We start from the raw sequence: 18,916 nt of genomic DNA, 5'->3' as shown, positions 1-18,916 counted from the left end.
GCTTGTCAAATCGTTGCTTGCGAATTTAATTATGTAATTTCAAATTTTTTGTTATATTCAATTATTAACATTTTTTCTAAGAATAGTCCATGTTTACGCAAATAATTATTTTATGATTGAGTTATTGATACCTCGAAATGTCATGATACACAACTTTACTAAAGAGTATTGTTATCCTTGTATCTTCTAAAATAAATAAATCAGTGGCGCTACAACATCTTTAGATACAGAAATCTGAGGCCAAGTCCTAATAATGATCTTTTTTAAATCTAATAGGCAAGTAGGTGATCAGCCTCCAGTGCCTGACACACTCCGTCGACTTTTTGGATCTAAGACATGTCGGTTTCCTCACGATGTTTTCCTTCGCCGTTCGAGCAAATGTTAAATGCGCACATAGAAAGAAACTCTATTGGTGCACTGCCGGCGTTCGAACCGACGACCTCAGGTATGAGAGTCGCACGCTGAAGCCACTAGGCCAACACTGCTCTTCTACAAAATAAAAAATATCTTCCTTCCTTAAAGATATAAGGTGTAATCTAAATAATAAAACTAGGCACTCTTGTGAATCCGGTCAGAGTACAGTACCATTTGAAATCATTTGTTACATATTTGCGATGTTTAGTTATACATCATTGGCAGTATATTTTTTACATTGATATACAGAGACTAAATTAATTAGCGTAATATTGCCTGAATAAATTGATTATTACAAATTAAAACAGCTATACAATTTTATAAACCAGTTCTCGTCTGGGAAAAGACGTTTAGGTCTTAGCTAAATGCAATTTCGCTCCCGTCGGTGCGATGAACTTGAAAGGAAATGACTTTAGATAAATCCTTAGCAGATATAAAGAGGCTCTCCACAATTACTTACGACAGTACTGGTTTTTATTTTCTTTCTCCAGTCAAATATTACGTTTTTCTTTGAACGAGAAAACTTTTGAAAACGCCTTTCATTTGTAGGTAATATCGGAACGTGGGTTACATCATTAATATGTTTTTAAATTGGTTCTCTCAAATAACTCTTTGCTATACTGTCAAATATATGCGCGCACACCCACATATACATATACATAATGACTTGTTTGATTAGTTGTAACACTAAACCTACTTTTTCTCAAAAAACAGTTTAAACATGATCCTTGTACCACTGACTAATTGTTATCTAGTTACCCAAAACAGCAACTAGTGATAGATGGATTTTGGCACAACCTATTTATGTCATGAATCTTTGAAACCTCTTTAGGCGCATGAGGGTAATTTTTTTACGGATAAAACGTTACGAAGATGTGCAACGTTTTTGTCGAAGAAAAGGGAGAGACCGATTGAGAGAGAGTGATTAGATGGTAATTATGTGCTGTAAACGCAGATTTTTTTATTTATTTATATAATCTAAAGCACGTGTACAATGTGCAAATAGTGTGAATATAGATATACACATACATGGATTATATACTGACTGGTACATGATCATCTATTTGGGATTTTACCTAAGTAATAATAAATTTACAAAGATTCACCTCAGACATATTGTGTACTTTACGCATTTTTTTATTATTTCATGTGACCTAATGTATACTTTCCTTGACTACCGATTCCTAGTATAGCTAACTATTAGCCATTAAAATTAGAAGAATGAAAGTGACACTACAGAAATAGAATAGTTACTAGAAAGCAATAATTTCTGAAGAAAGAGTTATATTTAAACAGTTTCTGTACGTGCATTTGAACTCGAATGCACTCTCTTAGAATATAAAGATTTATCTCCGTCGGGTATTGCTCCTGCGGTGTGAATATCCTCTATAAATGCTCGAATAGATATTAAAGTACTAGGAAGTTGACCCAGGTCTAGAACCGGTATGAGCTTAGGGTTTAAAATTAGCTTTGTTCGCTGCCCTTTCTTTGTGCAATGAGTTTATAATGGTAAAATCAATTTTGAAAGTATAGACGTTTATTTATTTAGTAATCCTACAGCTAACATAAATTATGTATAATTACAAACAAATACACTGAACATATAGCCAAAGATGGAATATATGATACATTTTACTAGAAAAAGATTTAGAATAGGGAACAAACAAACAAAAAGTATTTAATACATTTAACTAATTGTGATTTAATTTATTTAACTAAGCCTAAATTGGTTGTGTTGGTGTTATACATTGGTAAATGTATTAAACGATACTAGCCCTATTTTTTACTATTCCTTTGTTACTGTAACTGGAGTTATGGATGCTTGGAAGAGATCGCTTCGTAGCGATAAGGCCACCTCTTACACAATTTTTTGTTTAATTGTATGTGCAACAATGAATAAATAATCGACTACCTGAGTGCAAAATACATTAGATAGGTGGTGTATGGTCATATCTTCTATTTTCTCATCTCATCTCTATTAGATACCCAGGTACCAGTCTAAAGGCTCTCCTTTTAACCTGCATTATTGTTGTTAGGTTGTACTAACCGTTTGTTGTTTACACATTTTTTACATACACATAATTGTTTATAAATATTCAGAAAAACCAACCAATTCTAATGAAGGCAGTTTTATTGGTTAGAGATATTTTATCATCATTACAGTATACGACGCTTAGTTATATTGCGAAAATAAGTTAGTATATATGCGAAGTAGATCCATTTTATTACTGTCTCCATGTCTACATCACAATACATTTGCAAAGTAGAAATATATTAAATTACATATTAACATTTCTCAATCTAGTTTATTATCTTTTATGTTTGCATTTTAAAGTTGAGCACACTTGTCATTGATGCCCATACATTTGTTGTGTTTTTGTATGTCGTGTGTTCTCTTGTTTCGTTAGTGTGCATTTTTAAAATAAATCTGTGTATCTGTTTCATAGATATTTGAACTACAGATAACACGTAAAACTTTTTAAAATACAATGCAGTAGCGATGTAAACATGTTTGGACAATGCGAAAGATTACAAGCTTGTTATCGGGGAGTGGCAAGTTATGGTTGCACCTAAAAGGCACTTAAACGGGTGAATCAGTGTTCTTCAGACTCGCACAGTGAATCATACAGACGTGCATTGTAGACTTCTAAGCACAGTGGCGAAATGATAATTGATGGAATTTTAATTATTTTATTCTTTAAATGCTGTTACTATGGCGAGACGCGTGCGAAAGTGTCCTAATGCTAGGTAATGGTGGGAAGTCTCGCTTGTTCTCAGATGGGTCATTGCAATTGTATACTTTAAATCTAATGTAAATTATTCAGAACAATATTGTTACTATAACTTTGTACTTCTTCAAAAAATATGATATAAATTTTATTGTCTCAGTTCCCAGTTAATTAAATTAGGTTAGAATTGAGTCAAAAAATTTATTTACAATGTAAACTGTAAATAAAATGTAAATTGTTTATAGTGTGCTTTCAATTTCACAAATTATAACATAAGAAAAAATAGCTTTCTCCGATCCTATACGACTTAGGGTCCTTCTTGATACGAGCGTACTAATTATTTACAATGCCGGCAACGCATTAGCGAGCCCTCTGTCATTGAGTGTCCATGCATTGGTTTCACATAACATCAGGTGAGGATCCTATAAGTGTTCTATAAAATAAAAGTCTTACCGTTACATCTAATCAAACAAGTCTTATAAATTTGTGCCAGCCAAGTAGGTTAACATTAATAAAAGCCCTTGGCATAATTGCCCATATTCACAATACCCCCAGATATTCTAATTTAACATAATGATTCACACGGCGCGTGTCAGCATATGGCTCTGACAGGACACGATTTAATTCGGCGCGTGCGCATAAAATGTCTATTTACGGATTGGTTACCGACGCGTCGGTTAACCTGTCCGTTTCAAATAGATCGTTCACCTTTATCTAATCAGTAACCGGACTAAATGAGTCAATATGGTAATAGCTTTTTGGTTTTATCTCCTGAACCCTTGAAATATCTGTTCTAGGTATTTTTGGGACCGTTTGACGTCAGTCAGTAAAGTCAAAGTTACTTGTGATGTAAAACTGTTAGCTTTGAATGTATTCAGACTTCTTTATTAATTATAGAATTTAATATACTATTAATAAACGTTTTATTTATAGCTTAATTTCCAATAATTACAATTAAGTTTGTTATATGTACATTTGTTTCTGGTTATCCTAATATCCTAGCTTCCTTTACTACCGTCTAAAGGCCTTTTCCAACTGACTCTTCCATGGCTTTCTTTCTGCATTCGCTTTTTTGGGACACTCTCTTTCCCTTGGTCCTTTCTATATAGTTGTCTTTAAATTCCTCTAAGCTGTGCATCTTTCTATATGCCCCTTCCATTGCAACTTCTGTTTTCGGGCATCTATCACTGTTGTTTTTCGTCTTATTTTTTTGCTTTTTATATGTATTTTTTTTATTTTAAGTACGATTTTTCATTGATTTCTAGCTTCCTAGTTTGTTTTATTTATTATTTTTGTGTTGTTTGTCCATTTAATTTGATACATAATTATATAGATCAAACTTACTTGCAATGTTGAATTTCCAACTGCCTTGTTGTAAAGAATACACATAGTTGTAGTTACATTGAAAATAACTAGATAACCCTCTCTTCTCTTCAGCAATACGTCGGGGAACAGACAACCAGCCAGCAAAGAAAGCGCGCAGTGATGGCAGTGGGAATGAGAACGCCAGCAGTGGGAGGGATCACCTGGCCTATGGCTGTCTACTCCGCAATGAGCTCTTGGGTGCCCAGATCGAAGAGTTGAGAGGTCCTCCAGCTCCCTGCTCAGATGGAAATAGAGCCGCACTGGGTTCTGTTCAGTTGCCGGGGTCCGCACTGGCATTTTCACCGCCAGTATTTAGATTCAGAGCACAACCACAAAACGCTGAGGTTAGTTTTTTTGCTATTTTATTTACTCTGTGATATCTAGCTGCTTAGTGCAATTCTTATTTATTTGTTTACTCAGCTTGCCAATGCTCGGCAAGCTATTAAATTGGATGAAGAAAAACAAGATTAAATGTACCAAGCAAGTAGGCAGACGGCAAAAATTAGGGGATAAAAATAATAATATTAAAAGTATAGGAAAATTGATTTCAAAGTGTAAAAGCGACTTTGGATATCTAGACCTAGCTTGCTGTTCGAAACGTCTGAATGAATAGACAACGTTAGTAGCCTAGAAGTATAGCATATGGATATTAGTAGTGTTATGCCTGATGCATTTTTACTCAAAGACTGTTAAATTGATTTCATCAGTGGGTCTTTGAGATCTTTAGCCAGGTAGCAATTTTAAATTTGCATTTTTAGTTCTGCAATCCTATATCACACATTTTATTAGGGCCATGATACTCTAAATTGATATGCATTTATATGAAAAAGGAATGTTTTTTGGTGATTCGGTTCAGGTAAGAGGTGACTAGCCTCCATTTAACGTGCTCAGCAAACATATTGGCCATACGTTAGCCCCTAATTACGGTTCTGATCTATATGAAATCGTAAGCGATTGAGAAAAATTATGATAGGTTTATAATAAAATCAAAATAAATAATATCGTCATATTTTATGTTTTTGTCTTGTGAAATGTGTGTAGCGGACATCTGAGTATTTAGGATGATTCTATACGTTTCATGCGATAGTTGAAAACACTTGTTGTAGTTTCTTATCGTCGACGACCAAGTCGATCTCTGAACGACTTGATCCCTTGGCGTTGTCTAGATGTGGGGGTCTCTCCGCATCTTCTGCATTTGCCATGGAGAGTGTTCAGAGAGGTTGTTTGGAATAATAATACCTGCAGCTGAGTTTGGACGTATCACTTTGATGTCTGTCGTTCCAGGCTTGTATATCCTTGTTTCATCAGCCTATAAGAATGTAAGAATGATTGAGACAGAGATAATTATATTTATCGTGGTTTATTTCTTAGCCAATTTATTGTTAACACACCTTAAAGACTGTTTATTTTTCACGAGTGCCACGCCGTTGCAAATAGTCGTACGACATATAAATCAAATCCTCCATAAAGTTTTAAGATGTTTTAAGATTTCAGTCGACGTAAAACAATTTGACGGCCAGTAAAATAAAGTCGTAAACGCCATTTTGATACATCAACTTGAGCAAAAATTTGCATGCTTAATTAGCGTCTATCGGCGACTGTAAAAAATGCATTTAGCTGTATCTAATCGCATTGAATATTAACAATACTAGTAAGATGCTTCACATGTTATGTCTATGTTTTTATGTGATTATTTATTTCGGAATCCTGCCTAACATAGATTATATACAACAAAAAACGATATCACTAAACATATAGCCAAAGATGAATTACATATACAAAAAAAATATAATTCGGCTGTGTTGTGTGCTGGTGTGAATATTAGCTATGCTGATGATGCAGGTGATTGATTTATGAATCTTTACTCCATTTAAGCATATTCCGCAATAGCTTGAACAAGTCAAGGCTTAAATATTGGTCGTTGTACGTTCGCTGCTGCTGCGGGATACAAAACTGAGTTTCCATAGTTGGTGTTCTTGTGAGGAACGTGATACAGGACATGATAGGCAGGAACATGCAATTTTTGTGTGGGCTGCAATTAGTTTTTCACCTATTTAGTAATATAGTTACTCAAACTATATTTGTTCATGTTAGTAAATTAATAAATGACGGAACGTGACATATGGTGTTGCGTGTCAACGCGCGTTGGACATGTTGAACAAAAGGCTAGCCTTATTAGGTCTCCGCTCGGTGGGGGGTATCGGGTTCGATTCCCGGTCTAAGTTTAATTTTTTTAAATTTAAATTTGTTCTCTGCGACTGCTGTACTAGTAACCGTACATGGAGGGCCTAGACGAATTTTAATGCAATACATTAAGATGGAGATGCGTAAACACATTTTCACCTTGATATTATAAAAAGACAGACACAAACAAAACGCGCGGTTACGTCTTATTATATTTTTAAAATACTAGAATTTAATATTACGGTCGTATGGATGACCGGGTCCTGTCTATCGAGTTTCCCTTTTTATAGGCTAGCAAAGTTCATGATTTTCTTCCTCCGCCCGCTCTAGTGACTAGTGAAACGGACGGTGTTACGCGAAAATCAAATAAAATCGCTAGTAATAGCTCTCGGCTAAATGTGCTGTAATTTAATAATTTTTGGCTCCATAATACTAGTTGTGATTGAATAAAGATGAAATTAGGCAAAAGTTACAGGTGACTTCGTTTTTTTAATAAGAGTCAACCAGTGAAATTAAAGTGAAGAATCAACACATAATATTACATAATTGTTTTCCATTCAAGCGTCTACTGAGATAAAATTCATCAAAACGATAAGAAGTCTGAAATTGTGAGTTTGTGGCAAGGTAAATTAAAATTCTCATTGCATTGACCCTGCTATTTGACCCGGGTTCCAAAATGATAATCGGTCGTAATGACCCGAGTATCGGTATAAATGTGTATTGAAACTAATATTATAAAGAGGAAAGGTTTGTATGTTTGTAATGGCTTAAAAAGTATTGGACCCTAAAAATTCTTTCACCATTTGAATGCTACATTCACATCAATGATTAATATAGGCTTATTTGAATTGCAATAAAAAATGCCTGTAAAATATCTTTCATAGCGCTGCGAAAACTTTTGATCATAGAACAAAAAAATGTTCCACCATATTAAAGAATATATATCTAATCAATGTATAAAAAATAAATGTTCACCCGTGCGATGCCGGGCGGGCCGCTAGTTAATAATAAAATCACTATTGTGATCGTTTGCAAACCTTTTTAACGAAATGCCAATAGCCTTTTAGGTGCCAACATGTTATTCCGTTATTAGTAAAAAATGAAGAAAAATGTTTATTAATATGGTCGAACAAAGTGTTATTTGAACCTCGGTTTGCAGTGTCGTAACATTCATTTGAAATCGCAAACCTTTGATCTTTTTTATACAAGTATCTGCCTGGTTTTACATACATACATATAAAGAGCGTACTAATTCCTTAAAGCAGGTCTTTTAAGAATACGCACGCGGAGTCGCAAGCCCTCTGGCATTGAGTGTCCATGGGCGGCGGTATCACTTAACATCAGGTGAGCATCCTGCCCGTTTGTCTCCTGGTCTATAAAAAAGCATTTCCAGAGGACAATTGCGATGCCGGCCTTTAACATTTTGCCATTTTCTTTAAGGAGCCTAAGTCGAATTGTATAACTGCTTGGTAATAAGGTGGTCGTCAAAGATCTTTATTAATTAAAAAATCAGAGACTTTGTAACAAAAACAATTACTAATGAATATTTACGTTGAATTTGCTGAATAGCATCGGGCTTCTATTGTAATTTGAATGTGTGTATCGTATGTCAGATCGCCATACGGTGACATGTGTCACTTTTTTCTCGGATCGAGTGTCTTGACGTGAATAATTTATTCTATTGTCTATTATCTATGCTAATTGTGAAGACCCTAGCAACAGATTTTTGGCAGCAGCTTTCGGTATTGAACTTCGAAACAGATTACGAAATTCCACCTCGTCCGTCCTTCCACAACTGTGCGTTTCTTAAGGACCAATCCTTTTGCCAAACTCCAAAAAGTACATTGTTCTTTTCCTTTTTTTCTGGCTATGTGAGGCCGTTTGTTGCTTTTATATAAAAGTGAAATTAATTATAACTAAGGTTAAATCCCCAATGGATGATTATGCGACAGAATTGCCATCTGAAGTTCTAAAATGTAACTACTAAACGAATACACCAACTAATAGCGTGAATTTTTAACTTTCTCAATCAGTCAATAGCTGTCTCTCTTTTCTTCGACAAAACGCTGCAATCTTCGTGACGCTAATATTATTATTATTGCGTTTCATCCGTAAAAAAATTACCGTCATGCCTACTGCCTACTGCCTACAGAAGTTTCACTTCAAAATTTTTTGAACATATTTTTTTAGGAAAAAATTTAGTCGTCTAGTTAATGTTACCTTTGTGTCTACCCTCTTCCTTAATTGTTTTTAAGGGAATTAATTTCAACAATACTTTAATATTGCATTTCTAAGAAGCAAGTTTGTTACACGTAATTCGCTTGGAATTTAATAGTTTGCTGACGTAATCGAAAAGCAAACATCGCGAATCCGTATTTGTCGCTCAGTAAAAAATCCTTTGTGTGAACAATTAACGAAACATTTAGCGAGTCGGTGGGAATAGCGCTAATAAGAAGCACCTATGTTTTTTGCGTTAGAAATGTAAATGCATTTTTCATTGGCCATTGTCTTTTGACCGATTGACCGTGACACGGCGACAATGACCGAAAATAATAAATTATTAAAATTTTTATGGCTTCACATATCCGTCAAGTGTTTGCGTTTTGCATTTTTCATTTTTCATTTCATTCTGTGTTATAAAAAAATGCCCAAATTCTTCACAATATATCAATATTTACACTCATAAGCATAATCATGTAGAACTGTAGTTGCTTACTTAGAATAAATTCTATGCAGAATAGGTTTAGTTCATTTGCCTCCTAAGTTAAGGCTCCATCACGATTTCCTTTAAGCTTTCCAAATGATTTATGTATGCCCATGCGACGGTTAACGGTTTTCTAGTTTCCATTAAAGCAACAATGTTGCACTGTACTTGAGTATTTTTGTTAAAGAATAAAATTTAACTTAACGTTATAATAATAATAACTAAAATTTAAAAACGTATACAGGGCACTTTTTTGACAAGTTTAGTAGTAGATTGTTATTGATTCACCGCGAATCAAACCCACGATAGCTATACGCGTACTTATACTGAAGATTTTTTTGCGGAGAAGGAAGTTTTTCTTTCTAATTATAAACATTGTATTTACACTTTAAACAAGACACACTACTATATTTAATTATAATATATTAAAGTTTGTACTAAAATATTTTTGCTGTTTTTATATATGTAGTAATAAAAAGTGTTTAATCATTTAATTTTGTTGCGGTCTGTGCGTGATGTTTTTAATTAAGTTTTACAATTGTAATTAAAATTCATATTATTATTTTTTATGTCTACAACGATTAGATTCTTGGTAGACTCGGTATCCCATACAAAAGCCATTTATTACTAATATGATTCTCTTGTATTTCGTTGGCGTTAGCGATAGAATTACAATCTCATCTAGTTTCACCATAAAAGTAAATCAGTGGCGCTACAATCTCTTTATGTCTTGGCCACAGATTTCTGAATCTGTTTCATGATCATTTTTTAATATTATAGGCAAGTAGGTGATCCGCCTCCAGTGCCTGACACACGTCGTCGACTTTTTGGGTCTAAGTCGGTTTTCTCACGAGGTTTTCCTTCACCGTTTGTTATGCGCACTTAGAAAGAGTTTCACCATATTTTTGATAAAAAAAAAATGATCTTTTTAATAGCAGGTCTCTCTGTGACTGACACACATCTATGTTTCTTCACCGTACGAGCAAGTGTTAATGCCAGACGAACAAAGCTTTTGAAACATACTTTTCAATAAATATTTATCGACGAATGTACTCAACATTGCAGATCATGTTGTTTCCATTTACATGCATTAGTTGCTTGTCAGTCAGCACTTATCATCTCACGACTTGGCTGCACGCTGTCAGCTTTCGGCTCAATATTGAAAGATGATGCCGAGGTGATAGGTCGCCTAATGGTGTATGAACATGTTCATTTACGTGTGTGAATAATTAAATGTGTTTTTTGATTGAATTTAACGTTGCCTATGGTATTTTTTATCTAACTTGATTTGTCTAACGAAACACATATATTATATACACACAAAATAATAATAACGAAAAAAAAGTCCATATTTTATGTGTATAAGGAAGGTGTGTGTGTGTGTTGTAATTGACCCTGGTTCAGCATTATGCTGTAGTCTTTATATATTTTGGTTAACAATTATCTAAATTAACTGTAACATAAATACAGTAAATCATAAAACCATATAAAAATTTGTACCTAGTTTTAGTTTGTTTATACAGACGTGGGACTATAAGTAGCGGTTTCGTTTAACAGACAGCAGTATATTAATAATTTAAAATATCAATTATATTAATGACGTGCTGTTAATTATGAACTGCTAAATATAATTGATCTAAGCGTTCGTCAGCTATAAATGGTGTTAAAAACGAACTTTGTTTAAAAAATATATATATTCGTATAGGTAACACAATGTTCACTATTTTACATTTATTGTCAGTTATCAAATCAAGGGCGTAGAACGGAAGAGAAGAACTGGCAATCAAATTTACACCACTCTTTGTAATCGCCAAGTTTTTTGTTGTAAGGAGCTGCAAACCTTACACCATGTTCCACATGACATATTAAGTAATTACTATAAATACATTGGTGACTCGTGGAGGAGGTTAATTTGAACTTTGAACCTAGAAATATGATTTTACATAAAATTAATACCCGATTAAATAAATGTGTATGAGACAGAATTGTTATGAATATAAAAAATGTCTAACGTTTATTCAAAGGTGTCTTCTAAATGACTTCTTGGGACTGTTAATGTTTTATTATACCAGGTAATAAAGCATTAGGTTAGTTGTTTTGTTCAGATGAGACCACAATTTTATAGACGCTAGTCTATGCTAGGTACTGCCCGTATCATATTATCATATGCATTTTATTTTTAGAATTTACTACATGCTTTGTTGAATTCTGGCGAAATGTGTGTATGTCAAAGTTTGCTGCGTATGTTGCTAATAAATTTAATGTTTACCATAATAATCATACTCGTATATTTTAAAAATATAGCTATGTAACATATTATAGCATTATGTATGATGTGGTGAATTTTCAGAAAATGGGTGACTATGCGATGATGCCCATCCTATAAAAAAATTCAATATCATAGGAAAGTCTGATGAAATAACATTTTGTAAACATTAGTAAAAGTGGCCTATTATCAAAAAGCCGACTACGCACACGCCAACCGTCTGGGTTTCTTAGCGACACTCGTCACTTAACTGAGCCAGGGGAAACGGGACCGCGTAAAAAAGTATATTTAAATTTTCACACTCCCAATACGCCAACATTTTGGATGGCAAACTATTAATGAAATTCTAGATATGTTTAGGTACCACCCACTGTATTACCAATGCACTGGCTGTTGAATACAAATTTCGGCATTGTTTGAATGCATCGACGGTGACTCGATTTATGCGTATATTTCGGACGAGTCGTTTGAATTTTAAAATTAGATCTATACCGCACACTGTGAATTTAATTTGGCTCAATTCTGAAAATAGCATCGCCGATTTCCATTCGAGGAATGTTATTTGCTATGAGTTTCTGTTGTTTGTCTTGTCGTGTATGTCTTGAGGATAAATTTATTACGAAGACGATTAATTGTTAATTATGATCATTTTCAGACAGTAATCTCTCGTATAACGCGGAGATTTCTCAAGTTCTGTTTTGTGAAATTTATAATGATTGGCGAGTCTTAGTTTTGCGCACATGCGCCTGTTTTTAAAAAAATGTTTAATGTTTAAAGAACTCTATTTCTCATTTCAAAAACGAAACTATTTTATTTACATGAGAAACTTAATATTAATATGTATATATACGAGCGAGATACACGTCGCCATAAGTCGTCTTAATTTTAGTCAACTGTGTTCATTCTAACATGCATCTTTACTGCCTTTTTGAATTTGTCCAACACTCCAATATTGCGAATTTGAGATGGTAATTGATTAAATAATTGCACAAAAGGTAAAAAAACGTATGTTAATACTCCTACAACGCGTAATTACTGTACATTAGTTGATTTTTCTGATTTAGGTCGTGCCATGTTAGTATTTAGTAACACAAAATAATTTTTTCACATTCATTATATTTGATTTCCAAAATAGGCTTCACGACATACTTTCTATTTTATACCGTTATATTCGACTCAATATAGGTAACTATGTAATATAAACTGGTGCGCCTGCTTTGAAATTTCACGCAAAAGTATTGATTAGAACGCATGAGAAATGCGCAGGCGACGGTCAATCAATCAATCTACTCAAGTCCTTGAACGGATAACTCAAAAGTCTAGACACTTTGCTATTTGCAAATTTTGCGCCTTTGCATTATAATGATGCACGCGATTCTAATTTCTAAGGTTCATTGGTCCTGTTGATTCTTTTTATTGCCTCGGGAACGATGCCGTGATCAAAATTATCAACGCTTGAAGTGCGTACCGTGACGTAGTTTTGTGCAAAAACATGGCACTGCCCAAAATCGGCTTAAAATGCAAATCTCATCCGTAAAAAGCGAAAATATTTAATCCGATTGATATACGCTATGATTAATTGTTGCGATTCCTATGAGAAATGGATTTTATTCACCAAAAGAAATTGATTTCGTTTAATTCGGTTCCGGAACGTTTTTGCAAAAGTGTTGCGAAGCACGTCAACTTAATAATAGGAGTTGTAATAGAATTTCGGGCAAAAACTAACCTAATATCGCCAAGTGAAGATGTAATCTCACCAATTATAAAGAAGGCTACAATTATGAATATTATCGTTTAAAACACGGTGAACGTTATTTAAAATCATTAGACACAAATGGTATTCATTAATTTTCGTGGCCATTAAACACTTTTTTTATCAAAGACAAGACCAGCTTAGGTCATTGGCAGGGGATGAATCGTAGTTTTGCGTCTTGTTTCTATGAATGCAGTTCTCGTTTTATTTTTTATCGGCTGCTTGAAATCGATTTCGCTGTAGTTGTTTTTGAGAGTATAGCCTGCTGCCGAATGTTTTTACAATCCAGATCTCGTCTTAGATTGTCCTCCTGTATTGGTGCCTAGTCACGCTTCGATATCATTGTCTGGCTTATAATTTCAAAGACATCGTGGGCCTCGATCTATATATCTTGTTAATTATATTTTTTATCACCTGCCAGTTTGTCTTCTATACCTTCGTGACCTCGTTCACTGGAAGTCGTTTACAGCGGTTTTTTTGTCACACCAGGAGAGTGACTGTTATTTCGAACGTGCTAATCATAGCACATGTGCCGCTAATATCATCTGATACACTGTATTGTGTTACCAAATACGATATGCCATACGCCATATGTACTATAGATAATAGATCCTTTTCGGGCGTATTGCAAGGCCTTGACGTGTGCCTAGGTCTTGTATGAAAGGCGTTCGTTTGCCTCTATTGTTATACGAAGATGAAAATAAAAAATTGTTTATAAAAACTTTCGGATTGTATTTAATAGTACGATACATGAACGTCTATTATTGAACACCCACATCTTGAATGCAATATGAAATATTGTAATTTGTTAAGGCTCTCAAAGTCTAGACAATGAATTGCAAGTTGAAATATAATTTTAACTGATCCATATGATTCAATTGTAACAAATCTATGTAATTTTGACACGTGATTGAATCAAATGCGTGTTTAAAGAAATCTTTTAAGTAGATATCATCGTAAAATTGCTACTAAGGTTATCAGTTGCTTTAAAACAGGTATCAGGTATAAGAGCATAGTACATCACGTCGCTAGTCAATTTAAAAAACCAATTTGCTTAGAATAACAAAGTTTGTCGGCAAAAAGACTTCTGTGTCATCAGCTGACAAGGCATTGGAAGTGCTCAATCGTGTCCGGTTGGTGTTTGTTCAAACAACATCTACCATTTCGTAAAACTTCGCAAGAGGCACCTATCTACTTGGCCTTAATTCTTTGCTGAGTACACAAATTATTTGCTCAGCATTCCGCGATCGAGGCCCGATAGGGTTTACGTGTATTTGCACAGTTAAGTCAATTAGTAAACTCGAACTCGACAGGACTATTGAATTGTCCCTTATTGGATCTCCTTCTTTGATTAAACCCTTTGAAATTATGCTATCAATGCCAGCTATTATTCGCAGTTTGCATTTAAAGCAAAGAGCAGTGAACGACTTCGGAATTGTTGCAATTGATTTCAGATTGCATTGACTTTAATTAAATTTAACTCTTAAATTGATGCACTGAGATGAGGGTTGTTTCCGATTTAGAGCAGATAAAATGGCTTCTTTTGTTTCGATTGTGTGTGACATTTGAATGTAATCTATGTGGTGTTCTACTGAAAGTATTTATATACAAGAAATGTATGCGTTTGTTGATAGAATATTCCGCGTAAGTCTCGGTTTTCGGTCGTGTGATAAATGCTATCTTCTCAAGGTTTTCTAAAGTTGGAAATTTAAATTAGTTCCTTGTTTTGAAATTTGTATTCCTCTCACTTGATAAGGGGTCCCAGATTATGCAGTAGCATTTTTTATAGCGCATCTAACGTGACCTGTTTACAGAACTGTTAGGTCATAGTATTCATTTATAGTACCAATCAATCTCTTATCTCAAATCTAGTCACTGCTTTGTGGATTTCTTGCTTTTTATGCGTCTGCTGTCTGAGGTTAATAAACTTTGACTCTGATTGGTCATTCATCTTACACCATTGTGGTTTTGGTGATATTAAAATTTTCTTTTACCTTTTCTGCCGTCGTGTGATTAGCATAATTCGTACATTGCAGTCGTGACAGTTTTTATTTGAGAATAAAGTTTTTTAGAACGCTAGCAAGTTTAACGTACTCGGGATAGTTTAGAATTCGAAATGGAAATTCATTTTAATTTATTCTGTCTGTCGGCGGATTTATCGGCAGCAAGAACTATTAAACGGTTACAAGATTGGCATCGGAGACTCAACTATTCTATTTATGTAAAATATTATCGATTTCTGAAGATGCAATTTGTGTGATACAATCGAGTGAAATTCTCTGCTACATGTATCCTATTAATTAATGTATTTAAATACATTGTTGACACTATTAGGATTGGATTACTAAAGATCATAAAACTTATTGTTTTATGATCTTTAGTAATCCGGGGTATAGGACAGGAAAATTTGTACTGACACGTAGTTGAGTAAAGACTAGATTAAAATCAGTTTAGTATACATAAAAAATATTACATGTTAGATACTATTACTATTAATAATACAGGATATTGCATCAATGTTACTGAATCTATAATAATAGAAGCATTGTGCTATCTATTGTGTGGGATTTTTTGTCTATTTACAACGATTGGAGCTTTTGTGTTCAGAGGAAATGGCCAATTGGTCTATCGTCACCGCAACCACAGATCGCACTTGAAATTTGTTACGCCGCCATTTTGTGGAATAATTACAATTGGATCGTGGGTTTTGTTAGCGTTGTCGTGAGCAACTTTAATTACTATACAGACTTTCACAGTAAATTATATTAACATAAGGTTAGTATATATATATTGTTTAATTACTTTTGTTTATGTACTTAGTATATATGTATCAGTGGCGAAGGGTGAAATTTTGGCAAAGGGAAGCCGGTCCAAAAAAATAAACAGTTTTTCAGTCTGAATGTGTTTTTTGGCTGAGTTAGACAAATTATTAATATCCGTAAAACCCGTACTGCTCCAAACAGATTTCGAATCAGAAAATAACAAACACGGATGACAGAACATTTTGTTCAGTTTGCAACTCCCTGTCATCCATGTATATTTATCATATAACGACGCGTGAAAATGTTTAAAAAATCCATCTCGCCTTTTGCAATCAATAATCATGTGTGGGATTGCTCGACCTAACTGAATAACATGCTTCTTGTATGCATAACTTAGTTTTGAAAATGAAGTTTCTTTTGTAAGCAGGTAGTCTGTTGAACAGCACTCTATATAATTAAAGCCATAATAACAAACAAAATCCACAGTATTTAACCAAATCTGCGATTAAATTACCTTACAGAATCAGTCACAGTTTAAATAACACAAATATTAAAATATAACAAACGAAATTATCACGCACCAGTAGTATAGGAACACATGTCACATACTAAAAATAATCTATTTTCAACCAAACGAAATGGAACGCGAAAATATGCCAAAATAAAAAGAATATGACTTGCGAAGGATTTTATTATAACGCTAATTCTTTTTAATTTTGTCGTGTTTTCTTTCTCCCGTGCCGTGGTTCAATAACAATAATTTCTTTGTCTCTTTCTAATAGAGGAGAGGAGAGAACTGCAAGCCGGTCGCGATCAGCCTTATCTTTCTTTAAATTTTACGTACAGTTAGCGAGCATTAGAAAGAGATGGTTTGACACGCTCTGTCTCTTTTCGCCTCATAGTAAAACGTTGGCCGAGATAAGCTGTAATTCGTCGAGTTACCTTTAATGTAATTTAGGTACGAAAAATTGACGCGCTGATTAATTTACGACTATAAAATGAAATGTGATACTTAGGGTATTGCTAAGAATTACTATTGCTATTGTAAATCGCGCAGGCATTTAATTAATAATACTTTGTTAATGAAATAGAATGTAAATACTTTTGTATGAATATGGAACTGATTTTTGAAAGGTAACCCGGTGGGAATCGGCTTGTATGGACTCTTCGCCACTGATATGTATAGATATATTGTAAATTGATGTTTTTTGTTTTAAGCATAGCTTATAACAAAATCACTATTAACGAATCCTTTAACAATGAGGATCCATTTTGAATTCGGGTTGAAATGGCTAGTTATGTTCCCACGGTAATAAAAGAGTTCGTCATTTGACTGCAGTTTTTTTTGACAATTCTGAAACTTAAATGTATTTTAATATACGCAATACTAGTTGAGCAATTTTCTGTGTGGTTAAATTGTTACGGAAATTATTGTGTGCAAAAAGTGTAATCAAATCGGCATTAGGAAACTAAATTGTTTATAATTTTGCTAACAAAGTAACTGTTTGCTTTGGTAACTGTAGGTAGATTGCTCTCCTTTAGTATAGAAATAAATGTGCTTTAGGGAAGGTATATTACAGAAATTCCAGAATCTCTCCAAGACAGGTACATACAGAGTCATAGCACAATATTATATCAGAAATGTCTTTATCCATTTAAGCGCAGCAATTATTTGAATTTGTATATCAGACGTCGAACAAATTTTTATATACGACGCCAAATCATCGCAGATCTTTTCACGTATTACGTAGATAACATCAGTTGGACTGAACAACATATTTTCGTGCAAAAAATCATAACTGACACGTGTTATCGTTGTTAATATCGCGCATGCAAACCAGTTGCAATTTCTTCAGGCTAATTTGTTGCGTAACATAAAAATATGCATTCGGCCAGTTCAGTAAGTCGATGACTTTGGGCGGAGCGTTCATAAATTATAACACTTGATGCACTTTCAATCTCGAATCGCTCTCGTTCATAGATGAAATTCACTTTCTTGTTATCGCGTATATAGTAAGAGAAATGGACAGTAGATATGTTTTCATTTCGTCTAGGTATCATGAAAGGACTTGCGAGGAAGTTTCGAGGGGAATGAATGTAGCTAGAAAGCTGTTTGTTTCAATACAAATGTAACTGGGAAAGTTTACAAGTGGAGGAAGAGCGTTTTCCCTTCTTCGTTCATGTTCTGTTTAATTATACTATCCGAAGCAATGTTTATATATACATGTAATTAAATGATATACTGTTCTTCTATTGTGTTCTTTTTAGCTTACAAAATTCAAGTATCAATTTAAACTTGAAATAAAATTAAAATATGTTTATTATGAAATATAAGATACAGGTGACTTATTCCATCGTCATTAAATTTGAAACGGTAGACATTCCTACTCATCGGAAAAGAAGAGGTAGAGGAGAGGTAGAGAGAAAAAGCGGGCGTAAAAAAACTCCCGGTACTGTTTTAAAAAAGTAATTCAAAATTAGAAGTAGCATATAGTACTAGTCCCAGGCCTTTTTTTCAACAAGATAATCTTACTTTTATAGAAAGCCTTTTTTACACAGCTTTTCTTTAATATAATAATATTTTTTTTAATTGTTATACATATAAAGGCAGATATAAAAGAGCGACTGGGATTTTATTAAAGCAAAGTATCCCTTTTCTCAAAAAAGAATTACTAACTTTAGATAGATACATAGTCTAGTACACGGAAATCATTCTTTTCATTCTTTATATATAGTATA

The 18,916-nt window shown here is 33.9% G+C and overlaps 1 protein-coding gene across 1 annotated transcript in view; it reads left to right on the top strand.

Annotated features, from left to right (window-relative positions):
• LOC111000676 (fizzy-related protein homolog) overlaps positions 1-18,916 on the top strand; it is a 56,139-nt gene that overhangs the window by 20,143 nt on the left and 17,080 nt on the right. The window contains exon 2 of the mRNA XM_022270220.2: positions 4,581-4,852. Within this exon, the coding sequence (XP_022125912.1) occupies positions 4,581-4,852 (272 nt within the window). The remainder of the gene's footprint in view (positions 1-4,580; positions 4,853-18,916) is intronic.

This window comes from Pieris rapae, chromosome 2 (assembly GCF_905147795.1).
Source record: "Pieris rapae chromosome 2, ilPieRapa1.1, whole genome shotgun sequence".
In the NCBI taxonomy this organism is placed as follows: domain Eukaryota; kingdom Metazoa; phylum Arthropoda; class Insecta; order Lepidoptera; family Pieridae; genus Pieris; species Pieris rapae.
This window is presented reverse-complemented; position numbering and strand designations above follow the sequence as displayed.